Source organism: Mytilus californianus, unplaced genomic scaffold, assembly GCF_021869535.1.
Source record: "Mytilus californianus isolate M0D057914Y unplaced genomic scaffold, xbMytCali1.0.p SCAF_14, whole genome shotgun sequence".
NCBI lineage: Eukaryota > Metazoa > Mollusca > Bivalvia > Mytilida > Mytilidae > Mytilus > Mytilus californianus.
In genome coordinates this window covers 4,313,060-4,339,780 of record NW_026262626.1, presented here as the reverse complement: position 1 = coordinate 4,339,780, position 26,721 = coordinate 4,313,060, and the positions used below count along the sequence as shown (strand labels likewise).

Here is a 26,721-nt window from a genome sequence, read left to right as displayed (position 1 = left end):
GTTAATATTTCTATTATAATGGTGTTAATCAAAATATTGATTTCACTTTGGACTTCCAATTCGTTTATTAATTAGATTAAAGGAAACGTTTTTTATAATACGTTTTTTTAATTTAAGCGACTGGTTCTCCTAAGTATTTATTTTTACCAGCGATGAAATATTTTCGGAATGGAAGCATATGTGGACATATTTCTTAATCTAAATACAAACTTTTTACATTATTTGTTTACCAAACAATGAAGAATTCTTACTTTTGTACATTTTGGATCTTGCCTATAGTTTTTGTATCATGTGGCAAACAACCGTATAACAGAATTCATGACATGCCTCTTGATGTGAATAAACTAGAGAGTCTTGGTAACTCCGATTCTCTCATGAAAGCGCTTAAAGACATAGCTCAAAAGTCACATGATTGTGGTGTCAAAGAAGTTCCAAAATTCAGACGATACTTTCTTAAAAATAAAACCGTTACGTGCAATGACGGTTCGCCAGCAGGGTATGTATAATATTTTCATACTATGTACTTTTAGTGAAAATACGTTTAATCATCAAAGATGATCAGAATTGTTAGTTTTAATAATAATGGCTATGATAATCACAATAATAATAAAATTAGACTCAAATGAATGATATTAAGTAGACAGATCAAAATGTGTTAGATACTGTCAGTGAATTTACAACGGATCAGTTAAAATTGTTGGTTTGTTTCTTTTTCAAAACATTTAAGTGAGAAATAAAAATCAACTGTATCCATATCAATGAAAATGATTTAAAATAGGACATGAAAATAAGTGATGCAAATATATATATATTAGTTATTTTCTAATATCGTTTAGAAAATATAAACAACTGTGAATATAATGTCTTGTACAACGAATACAACTGGGTAAATACAATGTAAGAAACAGCTATCTGAAAACTGATATAAACCTGATGCAGAATCAAATTCACAAGCTGGTGCAATATATACTATAAGATATCAAAACATTTAGATAAAGACAATCGATTTACGTTGAAAGAAGTTACTTTACGCTTAAACGTTACTATATTGACCTTTGAATCATTATCATTTTTGGACCTACACGTAAATGTAAGTTGAAAAGAAGCTTCTTTTGATTTTGAATAAATTGTGACGACTTTTCATTGGTAACCGGATCTATCGTTATTAAAAGTTTTTTTTTGTGCAATAAGCAACCGCAAAAATATCAAAAACGTTCCCTTTATGATCCTTTATTTTGTTATCGTAGACTGGAGTATGAACTGTATAAAGTTTTTGTTGTCCTCTACGAATTAATCGTTACCAGGAACGCTTCAGAGAGTCCAAATGATCAATGCATGACATAGAATATGTTTTTTATTCTGTATGTTTTTGGTGCTTTGAATAACAGTAAGCATGTTTGTTTTAAATGTGTGTGTGTTGATGCCAGCCTTATAATGTACAGTCAATATAGATTTAAAATTGGTAATTTTGATTTAATATCACTGTTTCATATAATCGTGACTGCAGTAATAACCTTTCTGAACCAACGCGACAAATTCAGATTCCTTTTCTAAAAGCAAAAGATAAATTTAGTACCACAATATAGTAAGATACATTCCTGTAATAACTCAAGTTTTCACCTAAATTATAAAATATCGCAGATCAACCAAAAACCAATTTTTCTAGATAAAAGTCTTAATAGAATTATAGCAAACTATCTTTCAATACACGAATCAAAGGCATTCTTGACTTTTTGTCAACTCACTAGGGTATAACAGCTTTATATCAATCTATTTTCATCAGGTAATATTTTTATGATGGGGATTACTGTTTATTTATATACACTTTTAGAGCTATTTTAAGACACCAGTAAGAATTTCCAACAGTGATGAATGGGATATAGATCATTACAAATTTCGTGACTATGAATAAATAAAAATGCTGTTCACATCCGCTATTTCTTTTGTTAGATGTTTTAGTGGCCTTTTTTCTTCGAAATTGATGCAATTTGATCATTACTTTGTCGATTTACCTTGTTTAATGGAAACATTACGTTTAATTTTGTTGGCGTCACATGCAAAACTCGTGTGAATATTTCAGAAATTTTCATTTACTGAAGACGTTTATAGTTTGTTGGAATTCCTGCGGGTACAAACTGTCAACTTATTGTATCTTTGTACTGTTCTAAATATAAAGTTGTAATTTTTGCAATGTAGATTGAACTGTCTGTTTGCGTTTATTCTGGATAACTTGATTCTAGATAGCCTACACACTATTGAAAAATGAGATTCGAGGAATAAGTCTCACACCAAAGCATTTATTGATAATATAATTACTTTCATTTTAAGTATGGAGCCTTGTGTAATTATCACGTCTGTAAAAGGTTTTGTCTTCAGAAAGTCTTGACAGTACTCGAATAGTTAATACTACTGAGCTCATACATATTCAAGTGAGGACTGTTTTCATACATTGTAGGGGTAAACCTCCGAGTTTTTAATTCAGATTTTTAGTGTATTTTTTTTATTTACTATTTACTATCAATGCCTAGTTTACTATCCATTGCAGTCACTGATAATGTATATTATAGTGACCGCTGTTGACAGTAAACTGGGAATTGATAGTAAATAGTAAATACGTCATTTCTAGTATATTTGTAATAATATATTACAGAAAAACGCGAAAATAATTGAAATTAAAAGAAATTGAAAAAAATACGGATTTTAGAAAAAAGGAGGAGGGCCCAAAAAAACATGGTCCCCAGGTACCTCTGAGTAATTCGAGTTTATAATAATAATTATAATGTATCATCGTTAAATTGGTCACAGGTTAAAAAAAAAATGAGATGACGTCTTTTCAGTTTGTTTTCTTAAAGCCTTAATTCAACGTAACGACCACGACTAATCAAAACGTCAAGATGTGAGGCATCTATCCTGTAACTGCGGAAACCAAGGTTATAAGTACATTCACTATTTGTCTGTAAAACAAGTCAACCATATCCCACATTTTGATAGAGTTCCGCTGAAAAAATATGAAATATCTAACTAATTGACAGTATTACTATTTTTATAATTTTTCATGCTTCAAAATATATTACTTACCGGAAACCTATAACCATATGTCTATAACATTCGGATATGTTAATGAAAATGTAAAAATAATAAATGCCTTATAAATAACAATTTGGCAGATAACACATGTAAATTTCTAAAAACAATTTCATATTGTAAGGTTAGCCACAAAGTGGTTACCCATCATGAGCTCCATAGCGTTGCATTCATTTATTTTTTTGAAATTGATTTGATATAATTTTAGACAACAATAGAACTGATTTTTTTTCTTCAAAATTTTGTTGAATTTTAGTAACTTTATTCTTCCAAAAATGTCAAAAGCAGGAGAGGCTATCTGCAGACCAAGTAGAAGATTTAAAATCAGTACGTATTAACAAGGCGCATGTTGACTTATAAAGACTTAAGAGTTGTCTCATTGGCAATCATACCATATCTTCTCATTTTTATATTGGAGATTTTCAGGCAATTTGGTTGATGGACACTTATCTAATTTTTTTATCATAGGCTTCACATTATACGAGGTACCTTTTGATCTCATACATGAAAAGCGTCGATGAAAACTTTCTTTTTTCTAAATGTTTTTCTATGTATGTTCTTGCATTGTATTTACTCAAATACATGCCAGAGCCAGGAAAATTGCAAGACCGAAAATAAAATCAGATGGACGATAAGAACACGTGAAAGCTGTGACAGAGTTATAAAATGTCTCCAGAAAGTAAAACCATTGAAGCAACCAATGATAATGATATAAATAGTCATACAGTAAAGACCAAGCGTCTGAAAACAACAGCTAGATTACACAATAATATTGTTTGTTTTAAAACAATAGATGCAAAATAATATAGTCGATATAGATACCATAAATTAATAATATAACAATAACTGCCTTAAACTGAAATTGAAATAGAATGTTATCGACTTGCAGATATAAGTCGAAATTGATCAGAAATACCTTCCGTCATTTCAAAAATCGTTTCGTAAATGGCGAAAAATGACGAGCGCTAGCAAGAGCACTGCAATCAGTATGTCAACCTCGTACTTTGCCCTCGGTTGCTAGGCTTCTGTGGAGTCCATATAATTACACATTGACATCTTATTAAGGCTGTTATCGGAGAATTGATGCTGTAGTATTTTTTAATCTAAAAAAAGAACTTGTTCTCATTCATTCAGATCTATGAGTATTAATTAACTTATCCACAATTACATTATTTTTATTTTGAGATTCTGGATCTTGTCCCATAAGTTTTTCCTAATGTACACAGCATTAAAGATCAAAGACTTAAATTTATTTTTGTTCAATAAGTTTTTTGTACAGAGATATTTATATGTTTAAATACAAATAGCTAGCTTTAACAATAACCCCATGAACATTGTCTGAACATGTAGAAAGTTTGCATTTGATAATATTTTCTGTTATAAAAGTATATTGACTTTAAATTGAGTCACAGTATGAAAAAAAAAATTTCTCTGCTCTTCTCTTTATAAAGTCCCAGGTAATTACGAGTCTTTATTTCGACCCTTTTATCTTCGAAAATCTTTATGCAACTAAATCATACGACACGGACGAAGGAAAATGGTTCCCTTAACTTGGGTCTTAAGGGTAAATACATCAAAAACCTGTTACCAATCACAAAAGTGTTCAAAGACAATTTTTGCTGTGATGTTTAAAAAGTTATTTGTTAAAGAGTGGCTGATCATTCGTCCATTTTGATCGCAATCCCCAACTATAAAAGAGCCAGTTAAGAAGAGCAAATTATAAACCTATCGTTTTATTAATGAAAGTATAAACATATCAGATACAAACACAACTATGATTGAAGTTTTTATAGTATAAAGGATACAGGAATGTTTGATTGACACGAAAAGATAGAAAATCTTTTTGATATATATTACCACTGTTTACCGCCTTGGATTTGTAAAGGGTCAGAGTAATTATACATTTACCAAACTAACATGATAGAGTAGAATCTGTCTTTTGTTTATACTTAATCTTTGTCTTTGTACTTTATCAAGACGATATGCATATTAAACGTCAATTATTAATATTTGGGTATAACACGGGCTATTCGTCGTTCTTGGTTCAAGCTCCAACCTAGTTTTATCGCTGGGCTCTTGGCTATTCATTATAGGGTCCGTGCTCCTTTGAGCAATGTATTTGGGCTCCGGACTTCACTGATAGGACTCCAGGCTCAATTAATAAGACTCGACCGGGCTCCAATGATAGGGTTCCGAACTCTGGAGTTAGGGATCTGCGCTGAAGAAATGTGGACTCCGGATTTCTGAGAAACTGTGATCTGACAATTCATCAATAGTTAATACTCCATATCTTTCTTTTCCCGATAATAATGAAAACAAAATATTTGTAAACTAAAACATCAAAATTCTCTCATCTTTGAACTCCACAAAATATTTTGGCTTATTATAGGACGAATTTTCTTAGATTATATATATATAACGAAAACAAGCAAACACGATCGATGCATATCGGCTCGAAGGTAGAATAACGAGTGAGTGATTTGTCTTCTTAAAAACCAATACCTTGTGAACTAGTACATGTTAAACTCATTATGAATGTAATGTTTGCCACTGGACGTCAAACGCGATCAATCAATTTAACTTCTTTATGGGAATGCTCATCTGCACCTTTCAAACAGATTCTACCTCGTAATGACGTTTGCAGAATTATAAATACAATGTCACTGCAAAAGTTACTGTCCACGTCATGTTCTGCTAGCTAGAGTATATAGCTTTGTAACACATTGAATTGTATTATTTTTACTGGAAAACGTTTTATTTCTATAACTATGAGAGAAAAAAAGAAACACTTTTTTCTGCAAATTTGTAAAAATAATCAGTTCTTGTAGCAATGAAAATGTACCTCCTGAACTCAATTGAGGTGACGAAATAAAAAAAAACACTTCCGTTCGTCTGCGCTTTGGGTTCCATCTCATTACAAGGTGACTGGGTAAACCGAACAGACGAACATCGTGTAAATTGTATCTAATTTGACAGGGTGATTATTTTAACAGGTAATTAAAAGATTCATCACATCAAATGTATTGTCATACCTAGTGGGATAAGATATATGAAGCGTGTTAACATCACTACCAATCAGTAACCTTGCTAAGTAGCAAGTGAACCCAGGAATTCAAACATATTTTCATCTACAAAAAATGCGATTACGTCTTGAACGACATATGGTATCTCTCTCACCATTGTTTTAATAGCTAAATAAGGTGGTTGTTTATATTTTTTTTGTAAAATAAATTTTCCCTTAAATTTTCAAGGAAGTGTACTGTTTTAAGCAAATTCAAGAATCATGTCTGTATTTTAAACAATTTCATCTGGCTCCTTTCCCGTATTGCTGGTAATAATATACTACGATTTGGTCATTGAACACTCTGCTAGATTATCTGTTTGGAGCTCCAAACACCCCCGGTATTTACTTGAGTTTACGTTGCAAAAGCTAAAGATTTCAGTGTGTGATGCCTATATCTACCTCAGTGGCGGATCCAAGGCGGGGGAAGGGAGTTCCGGGGGTTGGAACCCCCCTTTTTTTTGACCGATCAATGCATTTGAATGGGGACATATGGTTGGAACCCCCCCTTTCTCCTGGGTTGGGAACCCCCCCCCCTTTTTTTTAAATGGCTGGATCCGCCCCTGTACATGTATCCGTTGTTCCAGTTGATATATGATGTTTGTGAATCTGACATGATCTGTTTACGGTTATCTCAATCTTGTTTGTCCCACTGTTTTTTTGGGTTTTTTTTTTCCTGTGTCTGTAACGTTGTTGCATCAGTAATTCATTTAGTTATAGTAGTGATAACTTTTAATTGAACAAAAAGTTGCAATTCGAATGAAGTGTAATAAAATGTCTGGTATTCTGATACATCAAACATGAAAATAATGCATATCTTGCAGCCAAAAACAATTCTTTACATTATTGATTTATTTTGTTCCGCGATGTAACGGTAATCTTGTCAGAAATTCGTCGCTAAAACGGCACCAATGTGCGTATCATCCTTCGAACTTTTTCGACAGAAATCAATCAGTTATACATATCAACAAAACAGGTAAAACATAGATTGGACACTATAGGTTTGGAAAAATTGTTTGGTGCATGGAGGTTATTTCATGTTTTTCTTTAACGGTTGACTACAGTGGTATTTTTGTTTAAATTTTGTCTTCATTCATCAAGTTTTCTTAGCTTAATCAGAGATATAATTATAAACTGTATATGTCTCTGGCCATAAAGTCATATTCTGAAAGGAAAATTTAGTTCTATCCCGAGAGGAAGATGACTTTACTCTCGCCTAACATAAAAACAAAGTTAATCTTGCATTCCTCTAGTTAAATATGGTTTGTTAAGGGGACAATAATCTTTTTTTCAAATTCTCTAAGATAAGTGCTGAATTTGAATAGGTTTTTTTGGTATTTTTCTGGTTACATTCTCTGTTTCATTGCTCACTTCCATGCTGCAAAACGTCGTAAAACAAGTTTTGCTTTCCAACATTTGATCACGAGCGTACGTAATGAATGTTTTCCAGCGACACGTGTTGTGCGCATGAAAATCGTATCCTTTTTGTTTTGTATGTTTCATGTATTACACACTCATACATTTCTTCTTACTTTAATTCGAATATAAGGTATCACAACTAAACGAAATTATCGTATACAGCGTGAAAGGTTACTTCAAAATATTTGTTATCAAAATATAAACATAGCGAATATAAATATAATAGGTATTTTTCTTGATAATCACAAACAATTTCTTTGAACCTTTAATCGCTCTCTTCGTATCAAGTAGTGAAAATTCTGACAGTGTTTTCATAACGCAGGCAAGTACCACTGATTTTGCATGATAGGGGGTATGTACTAATTAGCGTTTGATGTTTACCGACATCAAAGAGAATCTATATCATTATTTTGTAGCTATTCTCTGACAAATTATTTTCTTTCTTTTGATGTTACCGACCTCTAGTGTTCAGTAATTGTATGTTATGATCCTATACCCATCCTTACGCGCAGAACAATTACTTATATTTTATTGAAGCTGCAACAAAAATGTGCAGGATTCCAGAATTGATTTATTCAATTATAAGTTGTCGCCGTTTTTTTTTCATCTTATTGTTCTCAAGATAAGAAGACAATCAGGTGTAATTGAATAAATTCCATGTTTTGTCGGTTTCACTAAACCATTCTGACAAGAAGTAGTTTCGTCGCATAATTTGAATTTTGTTCCGTCTAGTTTGGCTGAAACAAAGAAGAATTGTAATTGAAAAGAATAAGAAGCCAAAATTGACAAGCAAATGGAGTGACAAAAATGTAATTTGTGTAGATTTTTACTACTCCACTTGCCCCAACTGTCTTAGAGATGTTGCTGTTCCATTTGCGATTATTCCGCATTTGATTTTATTCACATTAGTGGAAGCATCTATTTAGTAACAAGGTCTCTAATTTATATGTTTGTGAATAAGTATTAGTAAATTTCTTGCCATATTGCGATGTTTGGATACATATGCATAACACTATATTTGTTAAAGACCTGTAGCAACATTAATTTGATGTCTGATCTGTATATGTCTAATGTACATGCACAAAGTAAGCTTATCAGACAATGAAACTTGTTACAAATGTAATAAAGAATGTTGCAATGTACATTTAAGTTTCATGTTTATTTGTTTTGTTGTTGCTGCTGTCTGTTTTAGGGTTCTGTTTGTTTGTTTTGTTTGCTTTTTGTTGTCTTTTTTACTAAAATAATATAAAAATTGTTGTCCGAAACTAACAAATCCAACGCTAAACACCGAATAATATGATTTCAGGTTACATTGCATTTCTGTCAGTTCTTATTTAAAAAAAAATACATGTTTGATGAAAATGTACCCTGCGATATTTTATCATTCGAACTGTAGTTAAATACGCGTACGCGTATTTGAGTATTCGATTTTATGTCTATCAACAGAAAATTACAGTGTTTGTTCGTGTATTGATAAAAAGGGTGAACCGATATTTTTTTCTGCTTCCACCACATAAATTATGACTTTATATCTGATAAACGTTACCCCCAAAGGGTGACTGGGGAATAGAAATATGATCTATTTGGTCTTTTTAGAGGGGCGTCCGTTGATGTACAAGTGCGCAGCCACGTCTGGTCAGAATGGGGACGTTAAATCCGATGCCTCGTGTAGAGAGAGTGCCAAACTCTCTGCATGTTAAGAACCCTTGAAACAACTTTTTGAGGGGTCCGTAGGTGGCCTGTTGCAAGGCAAAATGTTTGTCCGTATCTAATATATCCTCATTTTTGGGTGGCAGTCAAAATTTCCCCGACCTTCATCCAGGACGGCATCTATTATAGGACCTACATATTGTACTTATTGTTAATTTGTTCTTGCATGATATATTTGCCACTGGACGTTAACCAACCAACAATCATTCAATGATGCAGGTGATGCAGTTACCTAAGAATTAATGCTAATACCATGTACATGTAGTAGGTTTCATTGAAAATGTTTAAAAGTTGCCAGAAAGCAATTCTAGCCATGATGCCTATAGGAGCGTAGAATTAAATGATATATACATTGGTATAAATTTATTACGTAGACAAACAACATTAAACAAAACTATCACTCTTAATAGCAATATAAAGTTCTATTAAAGATCACTTTTATCCATCAACGTAAATACAGTACTTGACCCTGAGGTCAATATTAATCGTCTGATTGACAGTTTCAATTCATTTCATGAATGAAGATATCAAAACACCTTGTGTGCTCTGATCTGAGCAGTTTCCTTTGATCGTGTTACTATTTTATAGCATATAAATCTGATGATTTCATAAAGTTAAAAGCTTTATTAAATCTTTTTCAGATATTACCTGAGAAAATCGTATGGTAGTAAAAAGTGGATCGTTTTTCTTGAAGGTGAGTAATGATCATTGACGGATATGAATTTGGCTGCCTAAATGAAAAAAGATCATAGATATAGGAAGATGTGGTATGAGTACTAATGCGACAACTCTCCATCCAAGTTACAATTTATAAAAGTAAACCATTCAGCATACTATATAAGAATTGGAAGACAGAAATTTCCCTTTAACTGTATGGAACAAATGACTATTTAGACATAGGCTTTTTAAAAAAAGTTATCCTCATTGATCTCTTATCGAAGACACGTTGTTTCGCGGCTTTTAATAATAAATTAAGGCACATATTGGTGGTCGTCCTGAAAATGCATGAAATATTTGCCACTGGACGTTAAGCAACAAACAATCAATCAATCATTTTGGTGGAATTAATGACAATAAGGCATATTTTGATCGAGGAAACCCTTGAATTAAGCCAAAGAAAGGACATGAAGATGAAAATTTAATGCTTCAAAATTTTAAAACAATTTGTGCAAATATAAGTGTTTTAAGAGGAATTGTGTATAAGAGTTGTTCCTCACTTTTTTACCATTTGTACAGTTTCTGTTGAATTATAAGAAATCCCAAAAATTCAGTAAATAAAATGAATAAGTAAAGACAATACTACATTTCCTACTAAAATAAAACAGTTTCAAAGAAAAGAATAGGAAGAAGACACAAAAGCCAATAAAAATCATAAATCGATAAAAAAGAATAAAAAAGGGACAAATAATGCCATAACAAACAACGAAAAAACAACAGTAAAAAAACATTACAACATCAAAACTGAAGACTGAGCAACACGAACTACAACAAAAACCGTGGGGAATCCCAGGTTCTCGAGAAGGGTAATCCGATCCGGATCCACATGTGGGGAAGTTGTCGATAGGGGAAACAAACCGTAAACAAACAAGAATAAAGACACACGAACTTCTTCCTATGTAGTATATTATGCCCCTGAATTTCTGTCAAATGGGGTTGTGGAATAGAAATAATTTTTATGGTCACTTTGGTCTTCTTCTGACGGGCAGTGATACACATGCCAAATTGGGACTTCCGTTTGGCTGTGCGGGATGTGTAAGTACACAGCAACATCCGGTCCGAATGGGGAAGTTAAATCCGATGCCGCGTGTTGAGAGAGTGCCACGCTCTGTGCACGTTAAGAACCCTTGCAACAGCTCATTGACGGGTCCGTAGATGGCCTTTTGCAAGGCTAAATTTCTGTTCCTATCTAATTTATCCACATTTTCCAGTGGTCGTCCAAATTTCCCGCCCTTCATTCCGGTCGATCCCTATTACAGGACCTACTTATTTTATGAATTGTTAATTTGTTCTCGTCCTGAAAATGAAATATTGGACGTTAAATTACCAACAATCAATCAATCATCAATGAATTTCTTTGTCCATTTCTAAAACGAAAATAATCAATCTGATTACAAAACATCGTTTGCGTATTACGATAAATAATAAACAAACAAATAAATAAATAAATAAATAAATAAACTAATAAATCAACATCTGCGTAAAATTTAGAAATAATTAGATTGAAGCTTAATTTCTTACTGATTGAACGAAATTTGTAGAATTGCCTATGTGATACTGGTTTCCTTGCGACAAACACTTGTTTCTAGAATAACTTTCGTTGCGTACAAATATACGCTCGAGATGAAAAAAAAAGAATGGAAAGACAAAATATAAACGTTTTAAAGCCCAAAATAGGAGGGTTTGGATGGGGGGTCCTTCATTTCTATATTCTTTAATTTTTATGCCATTTTTCTCTATTCTTTATACTTTTTGCCCATTATTCTCTATTTTTTATATTTTAACACCTAACTTTTCTCTATTCTTTATATTTTTTGCCCATATTCTCTATTCTGTAAACCCCCATCCACATCCTCAAATAGGGCCTAAATGGAACAACCAAAATCGGCTTGGGTCAACTTTGCCTTAAGGAATTGAATCATAATTCTTAGTTTACGTGATCAATGATTTCTAATATACAGCAGCACAATACCAATTTTGAACTCCATTTATTTTATGGGTATAATGTTCATTTATATGAAATCTAACCAAGATCATGAAACGACCATTAAGCAAGAACTTGAACATCCGAAAACTCCAAAACCAAAAATTGAGAAGAAACTATAACAAAAACATAACACATTTGATGATCATTCGCATTCTAAGTATTTCATGAACATACATGATCTCTGTCTAATAATAACCTTTCTTTTCACTTATTTAGAAAAAAAACCTGTCGGTCAGTCATTAAAATTTTTCGAAAAGTGATATTTTAATATACGAAACCTGGATTAAACATTTCAAATGGCTACGCGTTAAAAATTAGCATGTAACATGCATTTACTGTAAATAAGTTCAAGTATAATGGATCTTTCTGATACCTTCTTTGAAATAAGTATTTAATTGTCCACGCTATTGCTTTTTAAAAGGATCAGCATAAAATGTTTGTTTGCATTATTAAAGTATTTCTTTTCCAATTAATCACTGAGCAAACAGAATGCAATGGCTCAAGTTCACTAAAACTAATAAATGGAAAACGAAATTAAAATGCCTAAATACATGTTATGTACCAAGTATTTGTAATTAATCTTTTTATTTGACATAGATATGGCAAACAAATGCAAAAATGCATGTTATATAAATATTCAAAGATCAAATCAATGTAGATGTTTACCTGTAATCTGATTTTCCTTTGATATATATTTGATTGACAGGTGGATGGTACTGTTTCGACGACTTGAGCTGTCGATTACGATGGCAAAACACTGGATGGAGGTCATACATGAGCAGTAATAGCTGGCCGCACCTGCGGAGAGGTAAGAAGTTAAGTCTACTTGAAAGGCAGAAAGACCCAAAGGTCACAATATCATAGTTGTAAGATCACAAGCAATCTTAAGAGGATATCCTTTTAATATCTATGATCATCAAAAGTTAAAAATCAAAGAGTTTAGTTAGGGTAATATGTCTCTTAGAAAATCTATAACGATTGAAGGTCCAAATCTGTCAAGCTTTTGAATTATACGATAAGTACAGAAAAAAGTTTTAAATGATTTCGTCTAAATATGGAATGTTAAGTAGACATTCTTGATTCCATATTTTTACGTTTATGCATTGTATCATAACAAAGAAAACCTGTCATATGGTCTAAATATCAATGTATAACACTGTTATGATATTCAATAGTGTAACTGTCAAAAGTGCAAAAAATAGCTGTAGAAAAGGCAGTGTATTTGTTTTACAAAACATTGTTAAATAGGTTAGAAAATCCATACAAACTTCCAACTTTCAAATGATTTTTCTTGCCAAGGTTATACTTATTTTTATTTCTTTATATTGAAAATGTAGTATATAAACTATTAAGAAAAAGAAGATAGTTTTATTATTTTACTTTTGTTAGGAACCGAACATGTAAGTTCTAAAATATATTTTACGATTTCAAAAGAAAGTTTTTGTTAAAGTTGAATTACACAGTCACCAGAATAGTGCACTATATAACGTCAGTTTTAGGGAAAGTTTCATATATTGAACATGAAAAATACATTGGAATTTTCGGTTCATTTATAGACCACCCTTGTGAGAAAGGGAGGTTTAACAGATTAACAAAACCTGATAATTCTAAAATAAGATTTAATGACTGATAATTATTTTCTTACTAATCAGACTGCTGTTTCCCTTAATACAACAGCATTCTTTACATTGAAAAAATCTCAGTAGGTTTTCATTCCACCTTCTATAGAACGTTCAAGTACATAAAATTCTAATGAGGAATTAAGAAACGTAATTCATTGAAAAAATAATCCATTTAATTTGTGGTCTACAATTTGTATAAGAGAATTATCATACCCATCCCCAATTTATATATAATCAACACTTTATATATCCTCAGTTATTTACCTACGTTCCTCAAATACTTGTTATAAAATAAAAAGGGGACTCATTTAATAGTGTACAAGTAAAACTTCTCTCAGCCTCGGTAACAGGTCCGGGAATGATTGGGTTAAGATGTTAACTTATAGACTTAGTAATATTGGTAGTATCAGTTGTACTTCGTATGCCAGTTTTCATCAATGTGAAAATATTTTTTGAAATGAAACATTGAGTTATTCGAAATTAACAACAACAAAAAAAAAACAATCAACTAGACAAAGCAAGCGTTGATATGGAACCTCTAGATGTATACTTGTTGGAAGTGCATTTGTAAAATATTACCCAATATATCAGTATAACGTCATAAGTCATTCGAAACACTACTGTTATTACTACCATCAGACATAGACTTGCTACATGTCCTTTCCTAATTTTCTTTTTTTTTTTCAAGTTTGCCCCTTTAACAATTTTTCTTCTATAACTAAGAGATTACCATTATACTGACATCTCCAAGGTCAATCAGTATACTGGCAGTTTCCAGTGAACATATAAATTAGTAAGAAAGAAATAAAAGAAAGGGAATTGTATGTAGCAAGTCTACATCAGACATAAAAGGTGTTAGTAAATGTTAGGGTACAATGTTTGGCTTTCAATACTCTTTAACTTGGTAATTCATTAGATCTTCCAAATGTTTTGATTCAGGGATCACTGATGAGTCTTTTTTAAACAAAACGAGCGTCTGGCGCACTAAACTATAAGCCTGGGATAATTGACGAATAAACGTTAGAAAAATAAAAGGACTGTTCGGCTAAAAAATATATATGATCTGACGAATAACCCAAGAAGCAGAAGGAGCCAATGGACATAAATGTAAAACCGGAGATTTATCAAACATTAACACGGTGCTCCAAAACTAAAAGGCGATATCTAGCAAAATTAAGACTCGTCCCTAGTGTTCATCATGCTCTCGTGTTTCTTTCTTTCAATATTCAGTAAAATCAATCCCAACTTATTCTCAGATATCAAAGAGGTAAAGAATACAGCATAAAGTAACGTTTCAACATACTTTTGGCATTAGACAAAAATAATTGTCTATCCATGCTGCCTGAATTCTCTTTGAATTGTCATTGTAATTAAAACATTTGAAAAACAAAGGTGTACCCGATTAACTATAAGTCAATCCTTTTTTAAAACTTTTGAACCGTTTTTATCATTGAAACAAACAACAAACAACGATAAAAGAACCAAAGTTTAGATAGCAGTGTAACAGGTCCGTAATTTAAGAAATATTTTACATGAAAATCTAATTAGTAAAATGGTAAGTAATCGTGTTTAATTAAGACAAGAGACATAAAGATCAACATCAAAGAGATTGATCAGTGTGGTCTGTAAAAAATCACTTTTAATAGGCACATATCATTCAGTTCGAATTTGCAGTCAATTTAATGAATAAATCATGACGAAATTGGTTTTGATAGATTAAGCCATTACTGATTGAACTTTACAAGATAACATTTTCAACATGTTTTGATTTTTACTGATTAAAATTTGAATTTAAATCCTGTTATCTTGCAGGGCACGTGCAATAATCGCAAACACTGCACGTTTCGTATTTTCTGTGTTTATTGCGTCATCGATATCGCACGTGTTTTGATAAATTGATCGAGACTTCAATCAATGCTGAACACCTATAATTTAAGAGCTTATAATGTGAATATTAAAACTCCATCAGTCTTATAAAGTTGAACAATAAAAATTCATTTTTGCAATATGAAAAGAAGAACCAGAAGATTTTTATGAACACTTAAACACCTGGGGTTAATATGTAAAATTTACATGATCTTTAAATACAAAGGAAATAAATTTAAACTGATAGGTCGATGAAAGAATCCTTATGAAATAATATATTTGCGTTTTCTTGAGAGTTTTTGGGGTTGTTTCTGTTTGTTTGTTGTTCATGGTTGTCTCATCGATGTCTTGTACTTTGTAAAAAGATTTTTAAGAGATTTGTCACACACATTGGCACCCACTCGCGCGTTTTACAGAATTAAGAAAAAAACAATCGTAAAACAGCTTCTACATGTTAAACCGAAGACTGGGAGCTACCTTTGATAATTTGCGGACATGTAAAGTAATTTTGAAACATAAAATCACGGTTTTAAAGGCTACTAATGGTTTAATATTTTCTTTTTTATCATAGTAAATGGATTACTTTCATCGGATCCGAAAGAAAATTCTTACTATTTCAATGCAAATATGGTGTAAGTATATATTATCTAGTATTCTGAACGTATTCATTGTAAATGATACACGTTTTTGAATCTTGACATATTCTTTAAAGACATCCCCATACATTCAATCACTTAACGTTAGATGGATTTTGTTATTCTATGCTTTTAAAACACCAATACAAACAGTGAAGTTTTATCATATATCTCGTGTTGCTTGAAAGAAGCTATTTTGACTATGCTGTAAAAAAGAAAGGAACAAAAGAGAGGCAAAAAATACCAAAAGGTCATTCAAACTCATAAGTCGAAACCGATAATGACAATGCCATGGCAAAAAAACAACGATCAAAAAGACAAACAACAGTATAAAAGACACAACATTGACAACAAAAGACTGAGCAACACGAACCCCATTCAAATCTGGGGAAGATCTCAGGTGCTCCGAAAGGGTAACAAACTTCCTTATTATTATATTTTCATATTTACTGACAACTACACGATTGTACTAAAAACTCAGTCACATATATCATCCAAAGAACATTATATTTAAAGTTAGAATACTAGGTAAATTCTGTATATGTTAACGTTGGCTAGGAATTTATTTTGATTGTAAAAAAAAACCATGAAATTCCAGCATATAGCTTTACAAATTATTTTTTTTCAGTTATATTCCTTATTGTTCGAGTGATTCTTGGACAGGAACAGTTGTGCACGAAGGTATGTTTTATATATTTACAGATCTTAACTGTTGGTATAAGTCACAACCTTTACGCGTACTCTCCAAAATAAAACAAACTCGTGTTGGTTGTATTCTATTTATATCTTAATGTTTTTTGTCTGTTAGGGAATTTAGTATTTTAAAAAGACAGATTTGTTAAATTTATTAAAACCTTTTCTATACTGTGGTCGATTTAGAACTGGACACTTGTCTATAATTGAAGACTTATGTTGACCTTAAGGTGTCTTCTGTTATTGATTTTTATACGCCCGTCAAAACTTTGACGGGACGTATTATGGTATACAAATGTTCGGCGTCCGTCTGTCTGTCTGTCCGTCTGTCAGGCGTCCACATGTCGCACCGTAACTTGAGAACGACTTATCCAAATTTCATGACACTTTACATAGTTGTTTCTTATGATGGTCAAACGATCTGTATACTTTTTGGTGAAAATAAGATTCAAACTTTTTGAGTTACGGGACTTTGTAACTAAAACAGGGGGTGTTTCTTTCACATGTCACATATCTCAAAAACGATTTATGATTATTACTTAAAACTTTACACACTTCTTAGATATATTAGTCTAAAGATCTGTATACTTTTTGGTGATGAAACAAAATTTTATCTTAGAGTTATTGAGTTTTTGTTAAAAAAAGGGGAGGGGGATTCACATGTCGCGCCGTATCTCAAAAACGATTTATGATTATTGCTTAAAACTTTACAAACTTCTTAATTATATTAATCTAAAGATCTGTATACTTTTTGGTGATGATTCAAAATTTTATTTTAGAGTTATTGATTTTTTTTTTTAAAAAGGGGGGTTTTCACATGTCGCGCCATATCTCAGAAACGATTTATGATTATTGCATAAAAAATCACACAAAGACGATGGGCGTATCATGCGCTCGTGGCGCAGCTGTTTATTGTGTTTGTCATTCAGTTGTTTTCTCATTGACGTATACCCCCCATCTCCTTTAATTTACATATATGTATGTAGTAATTATACTTCGTTATGTAATTCGATCATGCTTTTCTCATTACAGATGGATATTCTTTCTTAGGCTCACATATAATCGAAGAAGTAATAAGAGAACTAGTTCCTAGAGGACTTAAAAAAGCACAACGGCTGATTTTAGCCGGAAGCAGGTTGGTACTATGTTTAAATGCTAATTTTGTATTATTCAATACACATTACTATACGTTTTCAGTTCTTTAATCTTACAATAAATAGATGCATGAATAAAATCAATTTAGAGACTTTTAAATAACAATAATTACATAAACTTACGTCAATCAAATTTACTGAATAGAAAATGTTTTTGTTTACTTGTTTGTTTGTATATTTATTGTTTTGTGTTGGCGGGAAAATCATACTTATTGCACATTTGAAATTTTACTTTGTAGTGCTGGTGGTACGGGTGTTTTAATGAATCTAGACCGCGTGGCTGACTTGATGTCGGAGTTAGCACCAGGTGTAGAGGTCCGGGGTATCGCAGACTCCGGATGGTTTGTCGACATTCCACAGTTCCGGAGAGGAGAATGCTCCGATTCCTTTTCGTGTTCACCTGTAGATAGTATACAAAGGGGGGTTAAGTAAGTATTTATGCAGAAGTAAGTTTAAGTTGAAATTGATGAAAATGCCAAATGAGATGTTGTTGTTAGTTTTGAGGTGGATTATTAAGTGTTAGCGAGTAGCTCACGTTCTGCACAACAAAGTAGTGAATACATTTTGTGTACAGCTTATCCCTTGACATTTGTTCTATAATACTTCATACCGAAATAATCCATTAGGAGCAAAGACATAAACAAAATGATACAATATTCACATTTGAATAGAGAATGGAAAAGGGAAATGTGACAAAGAGACAACAACGCGACCAAAGAGTAAAACAGCCAAAGGCCACCAATTGGTCTTCAACGCAGCGAGACAAATCGGCGGGCTTCAGCTGGCCCATAAACAATAATGTATACTAGTTGAGCGAAATGGAAGCCACACTTAACTCCGGCATATACAAATGAACCAAAATTTGAAAAAAAACATATGACAAACAAAGGCTAGAGGTTCCTGACTTAGGAAAGGCGCATAAATCCGGTGGGTTTAAATATGTTTTGTGAGATCCCTCCCCCTATACCTATAGCCAATGTAGAATAAAATAACACACTGCAATACGCACAGAAAATTCACTTTAAAAGAACTCCGATTCCTATATTAGAATTAAATAGGTAACAGAAGAAACTAAGCAAAATGACATTAATCAACATAAATTAACAGAGGACTTCTAGCAGTTACTGACATGGCAGCTCCAGACCTCTATTAAACTGATCGAAAGATTATGTCTCCATCATATGAAAATCAAGCACAATCCCTCCCGTTAGGGGTTTAGTATCATGCCATCTTTAGGTTAGTTTACTTGTAACTTGAACTATATTATTACAAATAATGAGAATTCGATATTGCCTTGTCTCAAGAACTCTTTTCTCATTGTTATTGAATCATGAAAGACCAACAGTGAATGGGGACAAAATGGTGGTTTCAACGGATACTAATGGATTCAACAGTAGTATAGTGGGCATCAATAATTGTCTCTTTAGAAATATCCTATATATTTTTTGATTACTTTGTTCAGTTAATTTATTGCATGGATGCCTTTTAAGCTTTTGTAAGAAGCATTATCCCAACCCAATAAAAATGCAATTCGTCATTCAGTTAAACAACACAGAGGGAAGAAAACCTATTATTTCTCCGATTAAACGATTTTATGTCAAAACATACCTATGGTCGTGGTACAGCATTATTGCGTTGCAGGAGTTCATGATATGACACAACTTACTAAAATTGAAATTATTCAAATTGAAAGTTACAAGTGGTTGAAATCGATTGCTCCCGTGGATGGAACTCTTTATGCCTCATTAGGGAACAATAGGTAATAACGAGTAACATAGATTGGCACACGGGGTATTTTATATACAGTCAATTAACTTTCTTTTACGCACTGCATGTTTAGGTGATTACATCTGAAAGTCTTAATTATACCGATAAAATTGATAAAATTTGTAAATTACCTGTGATTAAATCAGAGCTGATTCATTAAAAAGTAAAAATGAATTAATAATTTTCATGTTTTGTACTCTGGGTACAAAAGCCTTCGTGTGGTCCAGATTGTTTCTTTTGATAGAGAGAATGGCTTAAAGGTGATTATTTACTGGGTCAAGGAGAAAAGAGAAAGTACTATTAATTATAATGGCTGGAAAAAACGTCTCTATATCATGTTGTATAAACGATCGACGAAATAGTTTTACAATAATACTAAAAATCTATTTCGAACCTGTTTAATTGATAGCCGTCAAGGTATTTCTAAATCTGCAATCAACACTTAATTTAAATAAAAAGGGGGGGGGGGGCATTCTGGAATTTTATAGGGTAACATTACTTCTCTGTGTTCCAATTACGAAGAGAGAAAGACAAAAAAAAATCGTTATTTTACATTTAAAAACTTCAGTTACGTTCCACTGTAAGATCGGACTAAAGCGTCGTTATTTAACATTACGGAATTATTACTGCATACAGGGATATGAACACTTAGAACGGATGATGAATATTGTCAATTTAGTATACTTTTTTCGGTCAATATTGATGGAGCATCTTACATTTGTTACCAACGCAACTTTTTTTTTCCATCGCCTTTCATCTGGATCGTTCTTTGAAAAAACAAATTATGTATGCATGTTTAGGTTCTAATAAGAAGAAGGTTTAAAGAAAGAAGCAGAAACTGGGAAAAGTCAACTTACTTGAGGAATTGAAAACTAAGCTGCTTTAAAATTTCTAAGATTTGTCAAACCAGAATTGATCAGGATGCAAGTGCGGAAGCAAAGTGTCATTTGTTCTCTTGTGGATGATTGTCTGATTAGCAATCGTATCACATCTTCTTAATTTTATATGAATTAAACTTTCCGTACTTATTTTCTTCTAGTTAATATTTAATTTACAGCTAAGCTTCAATTTCATACGAATTTGATTTATAATCATCTTTACCAACTGATTGCAGTATAGTTAACGTTCAGTGGTAAATACTACATGCATGCTAAGACAGAAACAATTTATTGCAAAAAATCCAAAAAGTATTTTCCGCAGAGCGAACAGTTTCCTATTTGGACTACACTTTCCAGCGTTTTTATACAACAGTGCCGTCCAAGTATGTAATCAATATAAAAATAAGGAGACGTGGTATGCATGATTGCCAATGAGATAACTATCCACCAAAGTTCAAGAGACGTCGATGTAAGTAACTATAATAATAATAATAATAATAATAATAATAATAATATCTTTTTTGCTAACAGATTATGGAAGGGAAATGTTCCAGAAGCATGTAGAAAAGAATACCCTGAAGATGAACAATGGAAATGTTATTTTGGGTATAAAATGTACCCTACCTTAAAAAGTAAGTTGACCGGAGGACGGAGTACAGTAGAACCCATTTCGCAGTTTCTAATTAGTTTTAACATAGGAAAAATATAATAAATATGCCTGGCTGTTTCTACAACATCTTGATTCAGTTGTCACTAAATTGAATTTATAAATGCATACCATTTCCGGAAAGAAGACCTTAACTTGTAAAAACAAGCTATATTGTCCAAATATACATTGTATAGTATTTTCACAAACAATCCAAAACAGCAATGAAATTATATTACGATATTTGATTTTGCTCCAATACATTGATAACTTTCAATATAAGGACAAGTAAAATAAATAAAAAAGGAACTTAACGAAAAAATATGTTTTCGTTAAAAAAAATGTAAATAAAAAAAACATTCTCGATTCGACTGTCACACTGAAGCGTAGCATTATATGTTTTTCATATTTGTTTTGTAGCTCCCGTATTTATTGTTCAATACCTCTTTGATGAAGCGCAAATATCAGTTATGAACTTACTCGATATATCTCATTTGAGCATGAATTCCAAGAACCAGTATGCTGGTATAATGTCTAAAGAGCAATGGCAATACCTCCATAATTTGGGAGAGGAAGTTAAAAAATCTCTCCACAACGTATCGTAAGTAATTTATTTTATGACTTATGTTTATTGTTAAGCGATCTTGTATGTCACATCTATATATCCATATCTCTTTATTAGGATATATTGGCGGAATAATTAGATGGGGAAACTACAGATCTTGATCTAGTAAATTGCATAAAAGATTGAAATTGCGAAATTACAAATTAATTTATGAAAGAATCTGTTCGAAATCTTCAAAACATTAAACCAAGCCTATCGATTACTTAACTAAAAAAAGTCACTTCACAGTAAAGACATCATCATTTTAGGCCGTCTCGGTAGTCTCGTAGTAGCGTGCTCGCCTCGACTTCGAAATATTTTGGGTTTGGTACTCGGTTGGGTAAAACTAAAGACTTGAAAATTGTTCTTTCACGCAAAGCTAGTACACAGTAGGGTTCATATTGATATAACATTAACCTATTCTCGTCCTGATATGCATGTAATTTATGCTACGGCACGCTAAACACCAATTCATCATCATAATAATCATATTTAGAGGTGCTTTAAATCTACTTGTTTTTAATTTAGATTGCTAATTCGGTATTAACAATGACAAGTTGTTTCTAGCTACAAACTATTAACAAAACCAAATTCAATGTCATTACTTTGAATGTATAAATATCATATATGAGGTTTTCCGGACAAACTACGAAAGCACCTTTCATTCTTTTATTGTTGATGGGGTGCCATCTAATTGACTTCTTCCATTCATTCCCTTGAGTTTATATTAACGCTATTTTATTCGTGGTGCTATATGACAAACAAGAAGCAACTCTTATAGTGAATTCTTAAGCGGTTTTAGAAAAACCTTCATCAGGTACGCTGGAAACCAAGCGTCTGGAAAGTAAAGAAAAATAAAACATAGGAGAAAATGCACGTTGAAACATTGAATTGAATTTGTTTGTGGAATTTAGCTATTGCCAGAAATTGAAATTCTGTATTGCATATTTGCAATTGTTTCCACAATAAATTGGTTACTGTAGAATATTTTGTGAATATTGCAGTCAAGTAAGATATAAGTACGATATAGTTACTTATGTTAACCACATTACGTTTTATTGTAGAGCTGTGTTTGCACCAGCGTGTCTGTCTCACGTTTCATTGACGAAAAGGTATGAGTTGTTTAATGAAAGATAAACGTGCAAAATCAATGTTAGATATTTTTCTAGCATAATAAAAAAGAAGTATAAAAGGGAATAATAAAATATTTTTTCAGACAAATACTCTTTAAAGTTGTGGTCAGATCCTCCTAAAATCATTGAAATTTATGGTTTTATCCAGATATTTTATGAGGAAAACGTGTAGAAGATGAATCAAACTGCAAATCTTTTTGCAATACTTTCAATACTTTAGAGTTTTATGTTTCTTTGTAAACAATTAAATTTAAGTTTGACATTCTTTTCAATACGATATTGACATTTAATTTGAATATTCACTGAACGGCTATATAATGCATTTGTTTTACAGAGATTGGCAGTCTGTCTCAGTGAATGGAGTTACACTAGCACAATCTATATATTGCTGGGAAAATAACTTTGAAAAAGATAAATGTCTCATTACAACCTCATCCACTCCAAGGTATATTTAATAGAAGGCAAAGAGCACCAATACAAATGTATAATAAAAAACAAATTAAAAAAGGGGGATTCCATAACATAACAAAACCACACGTTCGACTACATCAACCGAAGGAAAAAATGGAAAACAACTGTCATATTCCAGACATTTTCCGAAGAAAATAAGAAAATAACAGGGAATAGAATATCAATGAAAAATATACACTTTCCCCAGATGTAAAAAATGTATGTCAACCATTTCAGTCGGAATGACCCGTGTTTCTGGAATAAACTTCATCGGGAACCAAATATTTGGAAAGCCAAGAATTTAATTATTTGACAGAATCATTAAAGAGGCCTGTACACATCAGAACAGCCAAAATGGTCTCTTATGTCAATTTTCCTAGAGAGAGTTTCAACTTTATTGTTAGTGCAATTACAAACTTTATGAAATGGAAATATTTGAGTTAGTCCGTTGTAACCTACTTATTGACAACTGAAGATTAATATTCAAATTAAAGTAGTCAAACTGAGATGTCTACAACTTGTTCAATTCTCCACTCAAACATTAGTTTTTATCTAAATCTTCAGGGGACATTATAAAGACAATACTACAAGTATATAACCATTGATAAATTTTATAGGCAAATGTTTTAACACCTTAAAATTATACAAGGTAGGGTGCCTAACTGGTTTCAGACTATAGTAGATAATCTCATTGTAAAAGGTGTAATACACAATACACATTTAAGTGAACTTGTATTTGTCCTGTAACAGAGAGATCGTGTGATTTCTCTTTTCATCATAAAGCTTCAAACACGCAATAACAGCACATATGATACTGGTTTATATAGTGAATGTAATTTTTTTTAAGACTCATCAAAATCTCCTCAATGCACACCCATTCATCTGGATCAAATTAATCATTTAATTTCTTTCTATCCGTTAGTTTTATATTTTCTAAATGATACATACTAGTTTTTGATAAATTAATTATGTTGAATTCATATAAAAGACCGATAAGCGAAAGACAATTTGTTTTGGAGAAAAATTAACCTTCATTTCAATTTCAAAATCTTTAACTTTGGGATTTTGAATTTGATAAATATACTATAGATCAAACAATTTCTAATTCCAGTATACCTCATACTGACCCTCTTCTAAAAGACGGACCATCAGTTACAAATAAACCAAAGCGAGTTCGTCGAAGGAAAAAGAAGAAAAAGAAGAGAAAGAGGAAGAACAAGAATAAAAATAGAAATAGAAACAAAAATAAAAAAAGAAACAAACTCGATAAAGAAAAAAGACGAAGACGTCGAGTTAGAAGAAAGAACAGAAGAAAAAGTAAGACCAAACAGGAATAAGGGGAATACATTGTTCAATATGTCTTTTAAGTCGTTGGGTTGTTGTATTATTGACACATATCTAACATCTATCATTTCATAGAAGTAATAAAGTCAATATAATACTTCCATGCTCATTCACATTGATAAAGTTGTTATTTTAATGTCTATTATTTTATGCATCATTCATTTTGAATATCAAGTTTTAAATAAAATGAAAACAAACATATAAATAACGATATTAATCACAAATGCAATTATGGAAACAAGTAAAATTGTTTAACAAGGAGACAGATAAAAAACAAAGGGTCATCCAAAATTTAGAAATTGAAGAGAAACCGATAAATCCACGAAAAAAACCCGGAAAAAGCAAACAAGTCTACAAAACACTACATAGATTAAGCAACACGAACCCCACCAAACCGGTTGTGATCTCAGATTCTCCTGAAGAAGAAGCAGATCCTTCTTCACAAGGAATGTATAAGCATATCAAATTATACACAAATCGACTTCACTTTGTATAAAGATAGGCTTGAAATAATGAAAACTGCATTCATTTTTATGTTTTTCTTTTCAGAAAGTAAAAAGCGAAGTCGTGCACAAAGGTCTGCAAAAAATGTGGGCCATTGTAATCATCACGTGATTGAATCGTGTCCTCTACCTCAATGGTGTAATAGTTTTTGTCCTGCATTCAGGAATCAGTTCACGGGTGAAGTAATTGACTTCTTCAAATTATTTGCTGATTCTGATATTGACAGATCTAGCATAGCTGAAATCCTCGGTAGAAACCTCTCTGCAGAGGAAAATTCAAATCCAGAAGAGATTTCCAAATTGTTAGAGAAGAAATTTAGGAAAAGATCTTCATTGACGTGACCCACATGTTTTTTTTTTTACAGAAAAGCATCATATAAATGATGCAATGAGCTGTCGGTGTAACGAGTATTTCATAAAGGTTGTGAAAGTCGGGCAATATTTTTGATGCAGCAGTTATTGTACTAAGTTTATATATTTGTTTACAGAAGGCATATCATGGAAAGTAAAGCAAAATTAAAAGTGCTAATAAGTCCATTGTATTTATTTATCTGGCAGGAGAAGAATTCGTATAACTATTTTGTTTGACCGGACAGAGTTGATAAATATTTGAGTACTAAATAAACCAAGTTATGACTTAGTGTTGCCGACCATGCAGTGAATTATTTTGGGAAGTGATCAATTTTGAATGAACTGAATAATTGTATACATCCATTTTTTTAACTTACGTTTCTCGTTTTGGAGTATGAAATGCTTTGTTTGCAATTTGATAACACAATATACAAGCAGTAAATTATACTAAATTACTATAAGAAAATACATTATGCAGTAAAAGAAAGATATCGTAGAATGCAAAACCATTTGTCTTAACTGGAAATTATTTTTTTCCGTTAGGTAATTGCAGTTTATTCTGTGAAAGTTTAAGCCACCTACTGATGGACAGTTTCGTTTGATACATATCTTATATGAGATGCAAGATAATTGATTGATTGATGGATGATTGCTTAACGTCACAAAAGCGCAAACAGGTTACATGTATATTGCGACGAGTTGTCAGCTGATTAATAATAAACGACATGATTGTAAAGATTTTTCCTTCTAGAACAAAAAAAACCAAACTTTTCCATATGAAAGTGAAAGTGTTAGCTTGTTGAAATATACAAAAAAAAAAAAAAAAATTATAACGATAAGCCGATATATTGCAACAAATGAAAGATTCCATCGATGCTAATAAATTTTCAATCAATTCATTTTTTTTAATACTATAACTAACATTGGGAAGATGGAAGTGACATCAAGATATGCTTGAGAAAAGGGTCAGAGTGTTGTGATTTCTTATTGATGCATTGTAGATTATAATGTTTTGTTTTTACTTGTTTTTATCAGAATGTTGTAATTAATTCTTATGTGTGTTAACATTTTTTTAAATAATTAAAGTTAAAGCTGAA

At 31.9% G+C, this 26,721-nt stretch overlaps 1 protein-coding gene across 1 annotated transcript; it reads left to right on the top strand.

Moving 5' to 3' along the window:
- On the top strand, positions 1 to 26,721 carry LOC127724056 (palmitoleoyl-protein carboxylesterase notum1-like). Its single transcript, XM_052230836.1, has 13 exons — positions 1 to 496; positions 9,916 to 9,968; positions 12,685 to 12,786; positions 16,038 to 16,098; positions 16,730 to 16,782; positions 17,827 to 17,929; positions 18,188 to 18,376; positions 21,125 to 21,225; positions 21,660 to 21,840; positions 22,908 to 22,955; positions 23,311 to 23,421; positions 24,538 to 24,743; positions 25,320 to 26,721. The coding sequence occupies exons 1-13, from the start codon at positions 237 to 239 to the stop codon at positions 25,613 to 25,615; spliced, it is 1,764 nt and encodes a 587-aa protein (XP_052086796.1). The 5' UTR covers positions 1 to 236; the 3' UTR covers positions 25,616 to 26,721.